At 36.3% G+C, this 16,178-nt stretch overlaps 1 protein-coding gene across 2 annotated transcripts in view; it reads right to left on the bottom strand.

Annotated features, from left to right (window-relative positions):
* Positions 1-4,512: 4,512 nt before the first annotated feature.
* The window catches only part of LOC123555045 (histone deacetylase complex subunit SAP130-like), a 34,021-nt gene continuing 22,355 nt past the window's right edge, over positions 4,513-16,178 (bottom strand). For both annotated transcript variants that reach the window (XM_045345578.2, XM_045345579.2), the window contains 7 exons: positions 13,179-13,282; positions 11,588-11,642; positions 10,612-10,790; positions 10,070-10,204; positions 9,107-9,210; positions 8,302-8,424; positions 4,513-6,971 (listed from right to left, as the gene is read on the bottom strand). In XM_045345578.2, coding sequence (XP_045201513.2) covers positions 6,822-6,971; positions 8,302-8,424; positions 9,107-9,210; positions 10,070-10,204; positions 10,612-10,790; positions 11,588-11,642; positions 13,179-13,282 — 850 coding nt within the window. In that variant the 3' untranslated portion in view covers positions 4,513-6,821. The remainder of the gene's footprint in view (positions 6,972-8,301; positions 8,425-9,106; positions 9,211-10,069; positions 10,205-10,611; positions 10,791-11,587; positions 11,643-13,178; positions 13,283-16,178) is intronic.

The raw sequence follows: 16,178 nt of genomic DNA, 5'->3' as shown, positions 1-16,178 counted from the left end.
ACATCAATATAAATGAAACACAATCAGCGGACACAGTAAAATGTTGCCTGGGTGAATCTGGTCCAAAGGTCGTCTGCTGATACCGGCTCTGCGCCATGAAAAATGTTGGCTATACAAGTATTTATTACTGCATTAACTTAGTGGCGAAAAGGGCAAATGATAAATTGGTAAATGTTAAATTAATATAGTGTGTATGATCTCCATCGCATGTCTCTTTAATATCACTGATGAATACATGAATAGTATTCAAATAGCTTTTTGATTGTCTTTTTCATCAGTTTTAATGTCTGCCAAGCACTTTTTAAATACCAGCATTGCCAAATATTGTATATTCCTCTTGAATTATGTGTGATCAACATTGTCGAATGCTTTTCTAAAAACAGTGCACAAAATTGCGGAGGGAGAATAGTGGGGGGGGGGGGGGGGGGGGGGGGGTCAAATACCCTTCTCGTCCAAGCTTCAAATTTTGCAGTACACTAGACGACTCTTATGCAAATTCTAACTGCTTATTTTCATTTTTTTTACGAAGTAACATGCATGCACATTTAAACGCCAAACTTTTTATCAAGGAATTTGGTATAACTGATAAAAATAGACCGGCAAGTGACTTATTTTTCAAAAAAGGAAATATTCAAACTGTTTAGCGCTACTCTCTTCCAAGGCTGATTTCATCCGAACTCGTGTTAATAGTCATGTTTTGGCTACATAAGTAATTTTCGTACATCTTTCAGTTCGTCTGTTTTCTTGTTTTCTTTTTTTTTTTTTTTTTTTCAGCTTTAAATTTATCCAACTCGTGCAATTTTATCAGTTCAACGTTACCTTTTTAGCCTCTCGCTGTATATATGGTTGCTCATTAATGCTCGGACGTGTACCTGTTTACCCTTTAAAGGGTCTGGTCCCTTTAGGAACACGTATATTGTACATTGGCAGAAAATTATTTCCCTCTATCCTTTGAGTAACTTTTTATTCTAAAAAAAAGCTTTTATATTTTGAAAATCCATTTTACAAATGTAGTTTGTTGGTCATGCGATAGTCATCTTCTGACGGATTGGAGGTAGTCAAATTTGATAGGGGTCAATGTATTCGTGAAACGGTAAGACGAAATAAATTAAAAACGTTGGAGGGATTAATGAAATCATCTCAAGCCCAGAACTTCCATCCCGTACTATTCCTAGCCTCTGTACTTGTCGGGTTTACTACTCATGTCGTCAAATAGTTTTGACGGCCAAATGGCACTATGCTCTGTAGGCATACACACTAAATAGAAAAATGGCGCGAAAAAAATGGTAGTCGCATACTGGTCTGTAGAGCTATTTTCCTTATTTTCTTTGCAATTTTTTTGCTAAAATTACATGACAGATCTATGCTTGACATGTAGGTAGCATTTTCATAATGAAATAACAACACGACAAAACATTTCATGGAAACTTAGATCATACACCACCAGTATAATTTGGGGTCTCATTTTTTAGCTGATTTTGCAGTTTGTGTGTTTGACTGAAATTATTTTTCTTGCATCAAACATGACCCCCACTTTTCTTTTGATTTTTAGTTAGCACTGACAATATTCAAGAAAATATAACTTACATACATTTAAAATGGGTCCTGATGTGTGCTGCGGTCATTGGAAATAGGTCAGTTTTATATAGAATAAAGAACAACAACTGTTCAGTGTGTTATAACCTGTAACAGTTGTTCCCCATTTTCTGACCAACCTGTTACGATTTTTTTTTGTCAAAATGAACTTACTGAATATTGAAATGGACCATCAGATCACCCCTGGCAGGTGGAAAGTTCCAAGGAAACAAACTAAATCGTACACGAAAACAATTTTGAGAAACTCACAGTGGTCCAATTCTCCTGACGGATAAACCAAGCAAGGGTAGGAAAATTAAGTTCCTCCAGCTAAAGCTCTTTACTCACCTTGTTCTTTCAACAACAGATGAACTTCACTTCTCACATGTATTATCGCTACTCACATGTAGAATTCACTGAACATCCTATTCAGAATTACCATTACTTCTATTTATTTGAACTTCAGTAACGGGTTACAACTTTATACCATAGTACTGCCTACTTATACAGCTCATTTGTGGCAATTTTGATACTCAGTAAGTTACTTTTGCCATGCAAGGGCTCAAACCCACGATTTCTTTGATGCCTACTTGTTTTCTACCATCAATTTTCCCCTATTCAGCTCTTCTTTTTTGTCTTTCTCCTCAAGACTGCAGACTGTAAGACAAGAGATCACAGAGTGATCTTGGCGCCCACCAATGTGCCATTTTTGAGTGTTCCAAATTTCAAGACTTACTGACTAGCTCAAGGTCAAATTTCATTTCCGTACACAACACTGTGCACGTGGTCCAAATTTGAAAGCTGTAGCTGGAGAAATGTGAAAGTAGATCACTAGATCAATTTCAAAGACAAAGTTCTTTGTACACAAAACTATGCATGTGCATCAAGTTTGAAGGCTGTAGTTTGAGAAATTTGAAAGTAGGTCACTAGGTCAATCTTAAGGTCAAAGTTTATTTCGGTACACAAAACTATGCAAGTGGTCCAAATTTGAAGGCTGTAGCTTGAGAAATGTGAAAGTAGGTCACTTGGTCAAAATCAAGGTCAAATTTAATTTCAGAACACTAATCTATGCATGTGGTCCAAATTTGAAGCCTGTACCTTCAAAAACGTGAAAGTAGGTCACTAGGTCAATGTCAAGGTCAAAGTTTGTTTCGGTACACAAATCCTATGCATGTGGTTTAAATTTGAAGCCTGTAGCTACAGAAATGTGAAAGTAGGTCACTAGGTCAATCTTAAGGTCAAAGTTCATTTCGGTACACAAAACTGTGCAAGTGGTCCAAATTTGAAGGCTGTAGCTTGAGAAATGTGAAGGTAGGTCACTAGGTCAAAATCAAGGTCAAATTTTATTTTGGAACACAGAACTATGCATGTGGTCCAAATTTGAAGCCTGTACCTTCAAAAATGTGAAAGTAGGTCACTAGGTCAATGTCAAAGTTTGTTTCGGTACACAAAACTATGCAAGTGGTCCAAATTTGAAGGCTGTAGCTTGAGAAATGTGAAAGGTCACTAGGTCAAAATCAAGGTCAAATTTCATTTCGGAACACGAAACTATGCATGTGGTCCTAATTTGAAGCCTGTACCTTCAAAAATGTGAAAGTAGGTCACTAGGTCAATGTCAAGGTCAAAGTTTTTTTCGGTGCACAGAACTATGCCTGTGGTCCAAATTTGAAAGCTGTAGCTACAGAAATGTGAAAGTAGGTCACAAGGTCAACTCATGTCAAGGTTCATCTTGCCACTCAAAACCATACATATGGTTCAAATTTGAATGTTGTAGGTTATTGACAAGAAGATTTTAAAAGGTTTTACCCTATATAAGCCTATATGAACAATGTGACCCCCAGGGCAGGGCCATATTTGACCCTAGGGGGATAATTTGAACAAACTTGGTAGAGAACCACTAGATGATGCTACATTACAAATATCAAAGCCCTAGGCTTTGTGGTTTGGACAAGAAGATTTTCAAAGTTTTCCCCTATATAAGTCTATGTAAACCATGTGACCCCCGGGGCGGGGCCATATTTGACCCTAGGGGGATAAATTGCACAATCCTAGCAGACCACTAGATGATGTCACATACAAAATATCAAAGCCCTAGGCCCTGTGGTTTTGGACAAGAGGTTTTTCAATGTTTTTCCCTATACAAGTCTATATAAACCATGTGACCCCTGGTGCGGGGCCATACTTGACCCCAGGGAAATAATCTGAACAATCTTGGTAGAGGACCACTAGATGATGCTTCATACCAAATATCAAAGCCCTAGGTCCTGTTGTTTTGAACAAGAAGAGTTTTAAAGTTTTTCCCTATATAAATCTATGTAAATTATAAAAATAAACAAAGGGTCATAACTCGCTCAAAAATTGTTGAACCACTCTGATTTTCAGGGGGGACACAACTAGGGTATCAATATATCATTCTGACAAAGTTTGGTCAAAATCCCCCTGGTAGTTTCTGAGGAGATGCGATAACGAGAAATTGTTAATGGACAGAAGGACGGCCGGATGCAGAGTGATTTGAAACATGTCTCACATTGAACACACATCTCTAAATAATCTAGTGCAACTATGTAGAACTTTTTTGCACAGCTAACTGTAAATGTTATGGCTATCCTGGCTGACACAAGGTCTATAATATTTGGGCGAACTGTGTCAGTATACATGATTAGGCCCACAGCACTGGCATACCATATGTAGATTACTGGACAGTTGTACATGTACATGCTGAATGCATATTAACAGTTTTTTTCTGTTGGACTTCGACACATCAACACAATTTAGGTCATATGGCGACTTTCTACCTTTTGATAGTGGAGCAACACCCCATATGCCCTCTGGGCATTTTTTTAAGCAAGGTAGGGCCCCTATGTAGAACCACCAACCTCTGGTGTACAGACAAAAGTCTTATCTGTCATACTAGAAAACATTCGAACACAAAAACAATTTTCATCATCTAAAAACATTTTATCATTTAAATATTACATAGTTTATTCATAATAATTAAGATTTATAGACAAATATACATATCTTTCAAACACAAATAATAAACTTAACCAGTATTCTTAAAGCTTCACTGAAAAATACAGAAATCATTTCTCCTTTATGGAATAAAATACATATAATTTTGGCAAAGAATCCCCGACTGGTTCAAACGTGTGGCAATAATACAGCTGGTACTGTATTTCAAATACTATATTTTTCCGCAATTAAATATATCAATAACTTTCAATATAACCAGTCAACAAACTTGTTGAAAGTGTATTTGATGTTTTTCTTCTGAAATTTCTACCACTTAACTTAGTTTCAATCCTGGTGGTTAGAATCTGATGAGAGTATTCTATTATAATTACCGATAAGTCCTAAAAAAACTAGAACTGTCACAGGAGTGACTCATACCCCCACCATAAGGTCTTGTCACAGAAGAATGGCAACCATAAGAAATCTTAAAAATACTTAGTCTTTGGAGTACTTCATCCTGGGCTTCCACATATAAGTAATACTAGTAAATATAAAAAATCTCTAATATTAGAGATACACTAAAAGTGAATACAAAAAAGTGTCTTACCGACCATGCTACCGCAGAAAAATGTATTTACTTTTTACATAGGACTTATAATAAAAAAGTTAGAAAAATACCTAAAATATTGAAAATCTAAATATAGGATTTCTAAAAATAGACTAATTCCTGGAATTTAAAGGGAAGAAACTCAGTACAAAAGTTCAAAAAAGGTTACTTCCCTTTGGCTCTAAGCCAATCATAATGAGATATACCGGTAGTGAAATACATCAAAATTAACCTTAAATTCTAGGTAAAAGGGGACACAATTCAAGAAAAATTGGTGTCAGAGTTATGCATCTTGTGTCACATGATGAGGTGGAACACCTATTTTAAGTCTGAATCAAATCCATTCAGTAGTAACTGAGATATAGTGAAAATACATCAAAATTAACCTTAAATTCTAAGTAAAAAGGGGCATAATTCATGAAAAATTGGTGTCAGAGTTACGCACCTTGTGTCACATGATGTGGGTGATGAGGTGGAACATCTATTCTAAGTTTGAATCAAATACATTTTGTAATAACTGAGATATAGTGAAAATACATCAAAATCAACCTTAAATTTAAAGTAAAAGGGGACATAATTCATAAAAAATTTAAGTCAGAGTTAAGCACCTTATGTCACATGATCTGGGTGATGAGGTGGAACAACTATTTTAAGTCTGAATCAAATCCATTTAGTAATAACTGAGATATAGTGAAAATACAACAAAATTAAACTTAAATTCTAAGTAAAAGGGGACATAATTCATGAAAACTTGGTGTCTGAGTTATGCACCTTGTGTCACATGATGTAGGCACATGATGTGGGTGATGAGGTGGAACATCTATTTTAAGTTTGAATCAAATCCATTCAGTAGTAGCTGAGATATAGTGAAAATACATCAAAATCAACCTTAAATTCTAAGTAAAAAGGGGCATAATTCATAAAAAATTGGTGTCAGAGTTATGCACCTTGTGTCCCATGATGTGGGTGATGAGGTGGAACATCTTTTTTAAGTTTGAATCAAATCCATTTAGTAATAACTGAGATATAGTGAAAATACAACAAAATTAACCTTAAATTCTAAGTAAAAGGGGACATAATTCATGAAAACTTGGTGTCAGAGTTATGCACCTTGTGTCACATGATGTGGGTGATAAGGTGGAACATGTATTTTAAGTTTGAATCAAATCCATTTGGTAATAACTGAGATAATTGATTTCGGGACGGGACGGGACGCGACAAAACTGACTCCTATATACCCCCCTCAAACATGTTTGGTGGGGGTATAAAAAGTTTGTTTCCTGTAACATGCCCCCAAAAAATAGGGTAGGTAGGAAAGAAAATTTTTGGATTTTTTTTTTTTTTACAATGAAGTAAGAGCAACTTCCCTTGAAAAGTAAAAAAAAAAAAAAGCAATTTTTTAAATGCAACTGGTAAAATATTTGGTGTTATTACTAGAAATACAATATTTGACACCAGTCAGGTACTAACTTATCTCCTAAATAAACCAGTTTATAGACTTATTAATTAATGTAAATTCTTTGTACTTAATTTACTATCACACATCGCTTATGGCCAATCATTCTGTGAACAAAAAAAAATAACCACACAAAACACGGAGACGTCTTGATTTCTTGTCACGTTGATGGAAATGGTATGTTGGATGGATAATTTACACGATGAGATGGAATTAAAAATGTTGTCTGTATCACGTCCTCTCTTTCTTTTTGATCGGTCTTTTGCTTATATGCTTTGTGATGATTTCTGAGATTTTAGGTTTGTGGTCTAGCACTTTCAACATTTGAGCTTTTGCATCGTTCAACTGATCTGATATTAACTTGCATCTCTGAATGTTACCCTGAAAATCAAGAGTAAACACAGTTTTATTAAATAAATAGAAAATGGCTGAATTTTAGGAAGTCTATCGTGTTACCAATTAAACACAAGAGGATCATGCAGGAGTTTCATTAAGGGCCAGGGATTTCCCACGGCTATAGTGGTCTGAAGCCTAAGCTTCTTTTCCTGTAAAAAATGAAGTTTAACCCTGAGCCAGCTAAATTTCTAAAATGGACTGTTCCATCATTCAATTTGAGCCATACCACTTATTATTCAAAGGTGTGTTCATTTAAAATTTACTGACTGAATAGCGAACAGTGCAGACCATGATCAGCCTGCACGGATGTGCAGGCTGATCTTGGTCTACACTGGTCGCAAAGGCAGAATCACTTGCCGCCAGCAGGCTAAAGGTTAAACTAGGAGGACCCGCAGGATAATTAATAAAACCCCTTGTTACAATGGCCCAAGATCTGTCTCCGCAGTGATTTACAGCTGAAACATAAAACAATTATCATGGTAGAGTCATCCGAGACATATTTCTACCAAATTAATCTGAAAACTGCATATTAACAAGACCAGTCCTTATACAAGAATTTACAATTAAACAGGGCAGTAGAAGACATACATGATCTAAGTGACTTTTACCTTTTGGGCAAATCAATACTCAAGGGCAAGAAGTCTGCCCCTTACAAAGATCAATCCATACATGACATTTCATAACAACTTGGGCATACAGTAAAGCTGAGAAGCTTGCCATTCAACCTTAGCCCTTACCTTGCTAAATTTCTGTAATAAACTTGTCCATCTTTCAATTTGGACAGTACCATTAACTGTTAAAAGGGGTGCTTACCAAAAAGATACTGACTGAATGGCAAACAGTGCAGATCATGATCAGACTGCATGGATGTACAGGCTGTTCATGATCTACACTGGTCACAAAGGCAGAATCAATTGTGTCCAGCGTGATAAGGGTTAGACTGAATGTCAAGCTGACACCAACACCACTGCCTAGTTGAGTACAACAGCCCTCTTTAATCTTCAAATAGACCAGCTAAAATGTTACGGCCGATTTTATCATGCAATTGAAGTTTGAGAAAAAAGCACAGCAGAAAACTTTGATAAGCAACAAACATATCACATGTAGTTATTATTTATGTATCATTAACCTTTACCTTGCTATTTTTCTAAAATGGACTGGTCCATCATTCAATTTGGGCAGTACCACTTATTATTCAAAGGTACACTTATTATTCTGCGTCCGTACTGGCTGATCTTGATCTACAGTGGTAGCTAAGGCAGAATCAATATATTATTAATAATGAATAATTAATAAAACTAGATGAATTGTATACCTGAGTGAGTTCGTGTATCATTCCTGACTCATCTTCCAGCAGACTGGTTTTCAGTGGAGGTTCTGGTCCTATAGCTGCCTGTAGACTGGTTAACTGGTTATTCAATTCTTTCTCTAACTCAAACTGTAACACAGTCAAATAGCTTTATGAAGTTCCATATGTTTCTATAGAAACAAGTATTTCATTATATAGATTAAATGATTTATTTAATGAAAGAAGTATGTTCATCAGAAACTGTTCCTAAAAGTCGAAGTAGTCCATTTCAATATGTCTTTGTCTTTCAAACTCAAATCCATCAATTTAACTCCAGACAAACATTTAAAGGCCAAAAAAAAAAGAGTCAAATAAGCTGTTGAAGAAAATAATCAGAGTTGGTGCATCTTTGCAAACAGAAAGAACTGGCTTGCAATGTTAAACATCACTGGTTACAATCATATGATCTCTGGAATATTTTTTTCTTTATAGCAGCGGCCATTAACTGGCGTCTTCTCATCAAGAAATTTCTCTCAAATAATGCAGTTTTCCCCTAAATAGACTTAAATCAACTTTCGCCATGGCCCAAATGCCGAGCAGTTTTTCCCCAACTGACAAGTGCATGCTCCTTCAACTCTTTGTTAAGTAAGAAGCCATTTGATTTTTTACAAGGTTCAGTACAACATTCAATATTGTCCTTACTTTTAAATTATATATTATTTATATTTCTTGAATACATTCTGTTTTTCCTTTTTCAAATTAAATCAAGCTATCTTCGAAAAACCTAATCTATAGATCCATTTAGAAGTACATGTATATAAATCAAACTTACCAGATCTTCTATTTGTGCTGCCATATGATACAACTTCCAACCTGATGCTTTCTGTATTACCCCTTTTTGATTAGAAAGCTCATTCACTGTAGGACGACGCTCGTCTAAAATATAAATCAACATCTCACTCATAAAGTCAACACATTTATAGTCACATTTCTAGCTTCGAACTAGATGGTTTTGTAGAAAAGCACATCTCCCCCAAAGCATAGTAGTAATAGGCAAGAAGCCAATAGGGGGACATGTGCGAAAGTCAAAGGGACACTGACTGTTGGCTTAGTGACTGAAATGCAATAGGGATCACCTACTCGGCATGTCCAATCATCCCATGAAGTTTCAATGTTCTGGGTCAAGTGGTTCTCAGGTTATGGATTTGAAACAATTTTCCATGTTCAGGCCCCTGTGACCTTGACCTTAAATGGAGTGACCCCCAAAAACAATAGGGGTCATCTACTCCGTAAGTCCTATCACCCTATGAAGTTTGAAGGTTCTAGGTGAAATGGTCCTCCAGTTACTGATCGGAAATGGTGGGTTGCACAAACAGACAGGGCAAAAACAATATCTCTCCCCCAATGGAAAATACAATTCCAGCAATCTGTTATTTTTCCAAACATCTCAACAGGAACAATGCTCTGTTTCCAAATACCATCACTTATAAAATAAACACAGAGCCTGAAATAATGTCCTGGGAGTGGTGGTCTAGTGCTTAATGTCTTGACCGCTCAACTATGGGGTTATAGTTCAACCCCCACCGGGTGAAGACCATGCCTTCTCATGACACCATTACCAGTTTTTCCAGCTGCATCAAAAAAAGATTCAAGCCTTTACCACGATCAAGCTTAAATAAATATATACTAATAAATAATGCCCAGACAAGCAAACAGTGGTATTCTTCAAGCTTGATAAAAAGGCTACCACTAGTAGATAACATAACAATAAACAGGAGTATCTTGAATAACATACCTTTAGCTTTAACATCTGTATATCTGTTAAAATGATTATTTCTGGGTTTCCATGAAATATTGTAATAATTTAATAATGCTACGCCTGGTCGACATTTCTCCAACGTCCATCTTATTCCTTCTTCATCTACATATTCTGTAAAAAAAAGAACATTTTAAATTTTATACAATCATACAGACAGGTAAACTACTCTCTGTTTCCCCTTTTGATTAAGTGCTATTTCAAACAGAACTGCAGTCCTCGACTTAACCACTGCCCATTAGTGACAATTTCTGAATGATAAGGATCAAGAGACTGTTCTATTGTTGAGTAAGCTGATCATTTGTGGTTTCGACAACCTTAGCAAGGTAGTCCGAAGTAATCAAGAGGTTACGAGTTTGATCCCCAGTTGCAGCATATGATGATTTGACAGAGGATACCATGTCTAATGTCAGTCTTTGTTCACCTTTGAATCATCTGAAGAGTTACTTGCGGAGAGAGAACATTTCAGTTACTGTTTGTAAAACTTGTCAATTCAGAAAAAAGTGAAATCTAATTTTTACCGTCTCTAATTTCTCCTCTATTGTCGTCTGATAATAAATCATCATCATCTTCATCGAACAAGTCTTCTTCCTCGTCTTCCATGTTGTAATTGTTACATTCCAGGTCTTCCTTCACACATGCCTCCACCAATTTGTCAAACACACTCACTGGTGTGTCTTTAATTTCTTCTGTCGCTTGTCTGAAAGTTTCAAATTAAGGATTCAGTTTGGAAATCTGAAAATTTCCAGTACTCTTGATAGTGGTTTACAAAACAATTTACCATCTCAAAAAAATGGTGAATCCTGAAGTCTTTCTGCCATATTTTCAATCATTACTATGGCTTTCAGACACCAGAATACTGATAATATGAATGTACCTGTAAATATACCTGTAATAATTCAGAGTAATTATTTTGGGTTTAACGCCATTTTTCAACAGTATTTCAGTTATGTAACAGCGGGCAGTTAACCTAACCAGTGTTCCTGGATTCTGTAACAGTACAAACCTGTTCTCCGCAAGTAACTGCCAACTTCCCCACTTGAATCAGAGGCGGAGGACAAATGATATCAGACACAATGTCGTTTATCAAATCGTCATGGAGATCATACGCCCCACCCGGGGATCACTCACGACACCGAGATCCGTAGATCTGCGCTCTCCCTATTGATCTAAGCGGGCAGGCTAAGAATAATTATTATGCCACATTTATATATACATTCAAAACCAACCAATATAGATTTTTAAATCAAGAATCTCTTCAAGAGATAGGCTAGCCTACAGGCCATTAACAAGAAATACTGAAAAAACAAGACTCTGTAAACTACTTTAAACCACACTTTGTTGCCACTTCACTTTCAATAAAAGCCTCTATGCCAAATAATTGAAAGCAAATTTCAAATTAGGTTTTTTTTTTTCTTGACATTCCCCAACATATTTTTTTTTTTACATGCTATTATTTTGTCATGATCTTTTAAAGTGTAGTATATGTAAACTTACAAAAGCTGTTTCCGTCTTTTCCTTGGTGATGCTTCGGGTGTATTGTTGGCATAACCTAAAAATTAAGAAAAAAATAATCCCCTAAATTATCATTCAGTATCATCAAGTATTAATATCTTAATGCTTTTTTAAAGCGGGGCCTTCATGGCTAAAGGGAAAAAACAATGTTGTTCTAACGTTAATTCCGTCTGTTTTTGAATCACTTTAAAAGAAGTGAAAGAATTTTCAAAATTGGCTTTAAAATAAGGAAGTTACGAGCATTTAAATATTTGATGAAAATGGGGGCCACTATTGGTGGTACTACCAAGGTGCATACCAATGCCCAAAATCATGCCATGAAGTTGTGGGTGCGGTGGACCTTGGAGTCTTTCTCCACTACCAAAGACTGTAAAACAAATATTTCTAATATAGTACCTCAACATATTAATAACTAGAGATGCTTTTGAGAAAAGCGCATGTCTCCCACAACTGCCCCTATGAAAAATGTTGGTCTGGATGAGTGGATCCAATCAGTAATTCAAGGGCCATAAATCAAAAGTGCCTGGGCGGATTTGGCTAGTTATCGAATTTGGGTAAGGTCTTATGGCCAAACACATTTTGTTCAAGTTTGGTGAAGATCGGATGAGAAATGTTCGACTTAGAGAGCGGACAAGAGTAAACAGACGGATTTTTTTGGTAATTCAAGGGCCGTAACTCTAAAATGCCTTGACCGATTTGGCTAGTTATCGAACTTGGCCGAGGTCTCATAGTCAAACACATTTTGTTCAAGTTTGGTGAAGATCGGATGAGAAATGTTCGACTTAGAGTGCGGACAAGAGTAAAAAGGCCGATTTTTCGATAATTCAAGGGCCATAACTCCAAAATGCCTGGACCGATTTGGCTACTTATCGAACTTGGCCGAGGTCTCATGGTCAAACACATTTTGTTCAAGTTTGGTGAAGATCGGATGAGAAATGTTTGATTAAGAGTGCGGACATGAGTAAATAGGCCAATTTTTCGATAATTCAAGGGCCATAACTCCAAAATGCCTGGACTGATTTGGCTAGTTATCTACCTTGGCCGAGGTCTCATGGTCAAACACATTTTGTTCAAGTTTGGTGAAGATCGGATGAGAAATGATTGATTAAGAGTGCGGACATGAGTAAAAAGGCCAATTTTTCGATAATTCAAGGGCCGTAACTCCAAAATGCCTAGACCGATTTGGCTAGTTATCTAAACTGGCCGAGGTCTCATGGTCAAACACATTTTGTTTAAGTTTGGTGAAGATTGGATGAGAATTATTCGAATTAGAGTGCGGACAAGAGTAAAAAGACCGATTTTTGGTAATTCAAGGGCCATAACTCCAAGAAGCCTGGACAGATTTGGCTAGTTAACGAACTTGGCCGAGGTCTTATGGTCAAACACATTTTGTTCAAGTTTGGTGAAAATCGGATGAGAAATGTTCGACTTAGAGTGCGGACAAGCTTTGTGACAGACACACACACAGACACACGGACACACAGACAGACTGGAGTAAATCAATATGTCTCCCACACCACTGTGTGGTGGGAGACATAATAATTCTTATGACAAAATAATAATCTGAAATTACCATTTTCATGTGGATCATGTATTTCCTGTTTAACTTTATCATGAGGTTGTGTCGGTGTGGTCGCCTCGCTCGAGAGAGCAGTGTCTGTCGATGATTGACTCTCACTGAAACACAAAAATGACATTTTATTTCAAGTCTGTGCGGGTTTTATTTGTTGCAATGAACGTGTTTTTACTTTTATAGCATAAGTCTTGAAAATAAAGATAAAATTGCATTAAAAGGAACATAATTCAGAATCACCATGGAGAAGCTAATTGCCTACATACATCATATAAGATTTATATAGCACCCTTTTCATGATAAACACTTTCAAAAGCATTTTACATCGAACACCGAGCAAAGCCCTTTGATAAGTCATTGTTAAACAAGAGGACAAATACCTTTCTTAAAAGTTTGTGTTTTTTTTTTTTTGCCCCCCCACCCCCCCCGACACCTTTCTTGTTTTGACATGAATTTGTGGACTTCAAATTTTAACAAGAGCACCGCCTTGCGGGTGCTGACGCTCATCTGATTTTTTTTTGTGTAATAGAAATATTGTCCTACCCATGATTTTCTAAGTCTAAAAAGGGCCATCATTCTTGCAAAAAGCAGGATAGAGTTATGTTTCTTGATGTACAGTGTCCACTTATGATGGTGAAAAACTGTTGCAAGTTTTAAAGCAATAGCTTTGATAGTTTATGAGAAAAGTTGACTTAAACATAATACTCAACCAAGAAAATGATTTTCTAAGTCCAAAAGGGGCAATAATTATTGCAAAAAGCAAGATGGAGTTATGTTGCTTGCTGTACAGGGTCAGCTTATGATGGTGAACAAGTGTTGCAAGTTTCAAAGCAATAGCTTTGATAGTTTAAGAGAAAAAGTTGACCTAAACATAAAACTTAACCAAGAAATCTGATATTTTCTAAGTCCAAAAGGGGCCATAAATCTTGCAAAAAGCAGGACGGAGTTATGTTTCTTGCTGTACAGGGTCAACTTATGATGGTGAACAAGTGTTGCAAGTTTTAAAGCAATAGCTTTGATAGTTTAGGATAAAAGCTGACCTAAACATAAAACTTAACCAAGAAAACTGATTTTCTAAGTCCAAAAGGGGAATAAATCCTGCAAAAAGCAAGATGGAGTTATGTTTCTTGATGTACTGGGTCAGCTTATGATGGTGAACAAGTATTCCAAGTTTCAAAGCAATAGCTTTGATAGTTTAGGAGAAAAGTTGACCTAAACATAAAACTTAACCAAGAAATCTGATATTTTCTAAGTACAAAAGGGGCCATAAATCTTGCAAAAAGCAAGATGGAGTTATGTTTCTTGCTATACAGGGTCAGCTTATGATGGTGAACAAGTATTCCAAGTTTCAAAGCAATAGCTTTGATAGTTTAGGAGAAAAGCTGACCTAAACATAAAACTTAACCAGGCAACGCCGACGCAGACGCCGACGCCGACGCCGACAACCGCTCAAGTGATGACAATAACTCATCATTTTTTTTCAAAAAATCAGATGAGCTAAAAATGAAATCAATGGAAAAGTTATTTTTTCTTTGATTTTATTTTGTGTACTAACACAATCATGAAATCCATGAAAATTAGTCACCTACAAATAATCCTGATCTTACAGTATTCTTTTTTAATCTGTGTAATCTTAAGGTCAATGTTTCGTTAATACTGCCACTGACTGACCAGACATAAAAACTCAATAATAATTTACTTATACTACCATATTTTCCCATGTACAAGACAATCCTTCTAAAAGACGGGTTCTTTAAATTTAGTTAAAAACTGGCAGTATTACAGACTGAGACTCTTATATAAATACTTGAGGTCAATGACATACCAAAGAAGTATAAAATACACAGAATGGCAACTGGCTGTAATCTCGCGTGAGCTCGTGTCAGAGCGTGATTCGGCATTATCTTACTAAAAAAACAAACATCGGCGAGCATGGAGTTACAATTTGTACCTTAAAAACTACATTTAAAATACATGTTAGCTTCTAAAACAAAATTAGTTTAATTTGAAACGGTCTTAAGACACGAAGTACACGTTTTTATGCCATCGAAAGAAGCGTGGTCATACGGTGATAATTATTTAACCGATGAATAATTGCTTTCACATACAAAATGACGCGTGGAGAAAGCGCCACTTTCGGTAAACGAGATCTCGTTTTTTTGTCACGGGAGGTTGGCGAGATTTGCTCTATGTGCCTTTCAAGTTGCCAATCTATTTATTTTTATAGCGCTTTGGACATACTCACTAATTAGACAAGGCAACATATTACGTCTAATCTTTTGGAAAAAAGCTTGTCATATAGAGGAATAAATACGGTAGCTTAACATACAAGAGGGTTATGATGACCCTATATAGCTCACCTGTTAAACTTAGTCTTGGAATTATCAAGACAAACATGCTGATCAAGTTTCATGAAGATAGGGTCATAAATGTGGCCTTGAGTGTTTATAAGCTTGTACTTTAATTTGACTTGGTGACCTTGTTTTTGACCCCACATGACCCAGTTTCGAATTTAGCCTTGGAATCATCAAGATAAACATTCTGGCCAAGTTTCATGAAGATAGGGTGATAAATGGTGCCTTTAGAGTGTTTACAAGCTTTTCCTTTAATTTGACTGAGTGACCTAGTTTTTGACCCCAAATGACCCACATTCAAGATTGGTCTAGGAATCATCAAGAAAAACATACCAAGTTTCATGAAGATAGGGACGTAACTGTGCACGCTAGGGTTACAAGCTTTTCCTTTGAATTGACCTGGTGACCTAGTTTTTGATCCCACAAGTTTCAAACTTGGCACAGAGATCATATCATATCAAGATAAACATTCTGTGCAAAATTGTATCAAATCAAAGCATAAATGAAACCTCTATATCGCTGAGGGGCCAAAATAGAAAATTTTGTCCCTTTCAGGAGCAGTATCTCTAGAACCCATGACGGAATCTAGCTGGTTTTTGAAAGGAACCGAGATGTTATTGTGACTTACGGTATGTGTAAATGTGGT

The sequence above is a fragment of the Mercenaria mercenaria genome, chromosome 7 (assembly GCF_021730395.1).
Source record: "Mercenaria mercenaria strain notata chromosome 7, MADL_Memer_1, whole genome shotgun sequence".
NCBI lineage: Eukaryota > Metazoa > Mollusca > Bivalvia > Venerida > Veneridae > Mercenaria > Mercenaria mercenaria.
The sequence above is the reverse complement of the archived record's forward strand: the minus strand, read 5'-3'. Positions and strand labels throughout refer to the sequence as shown.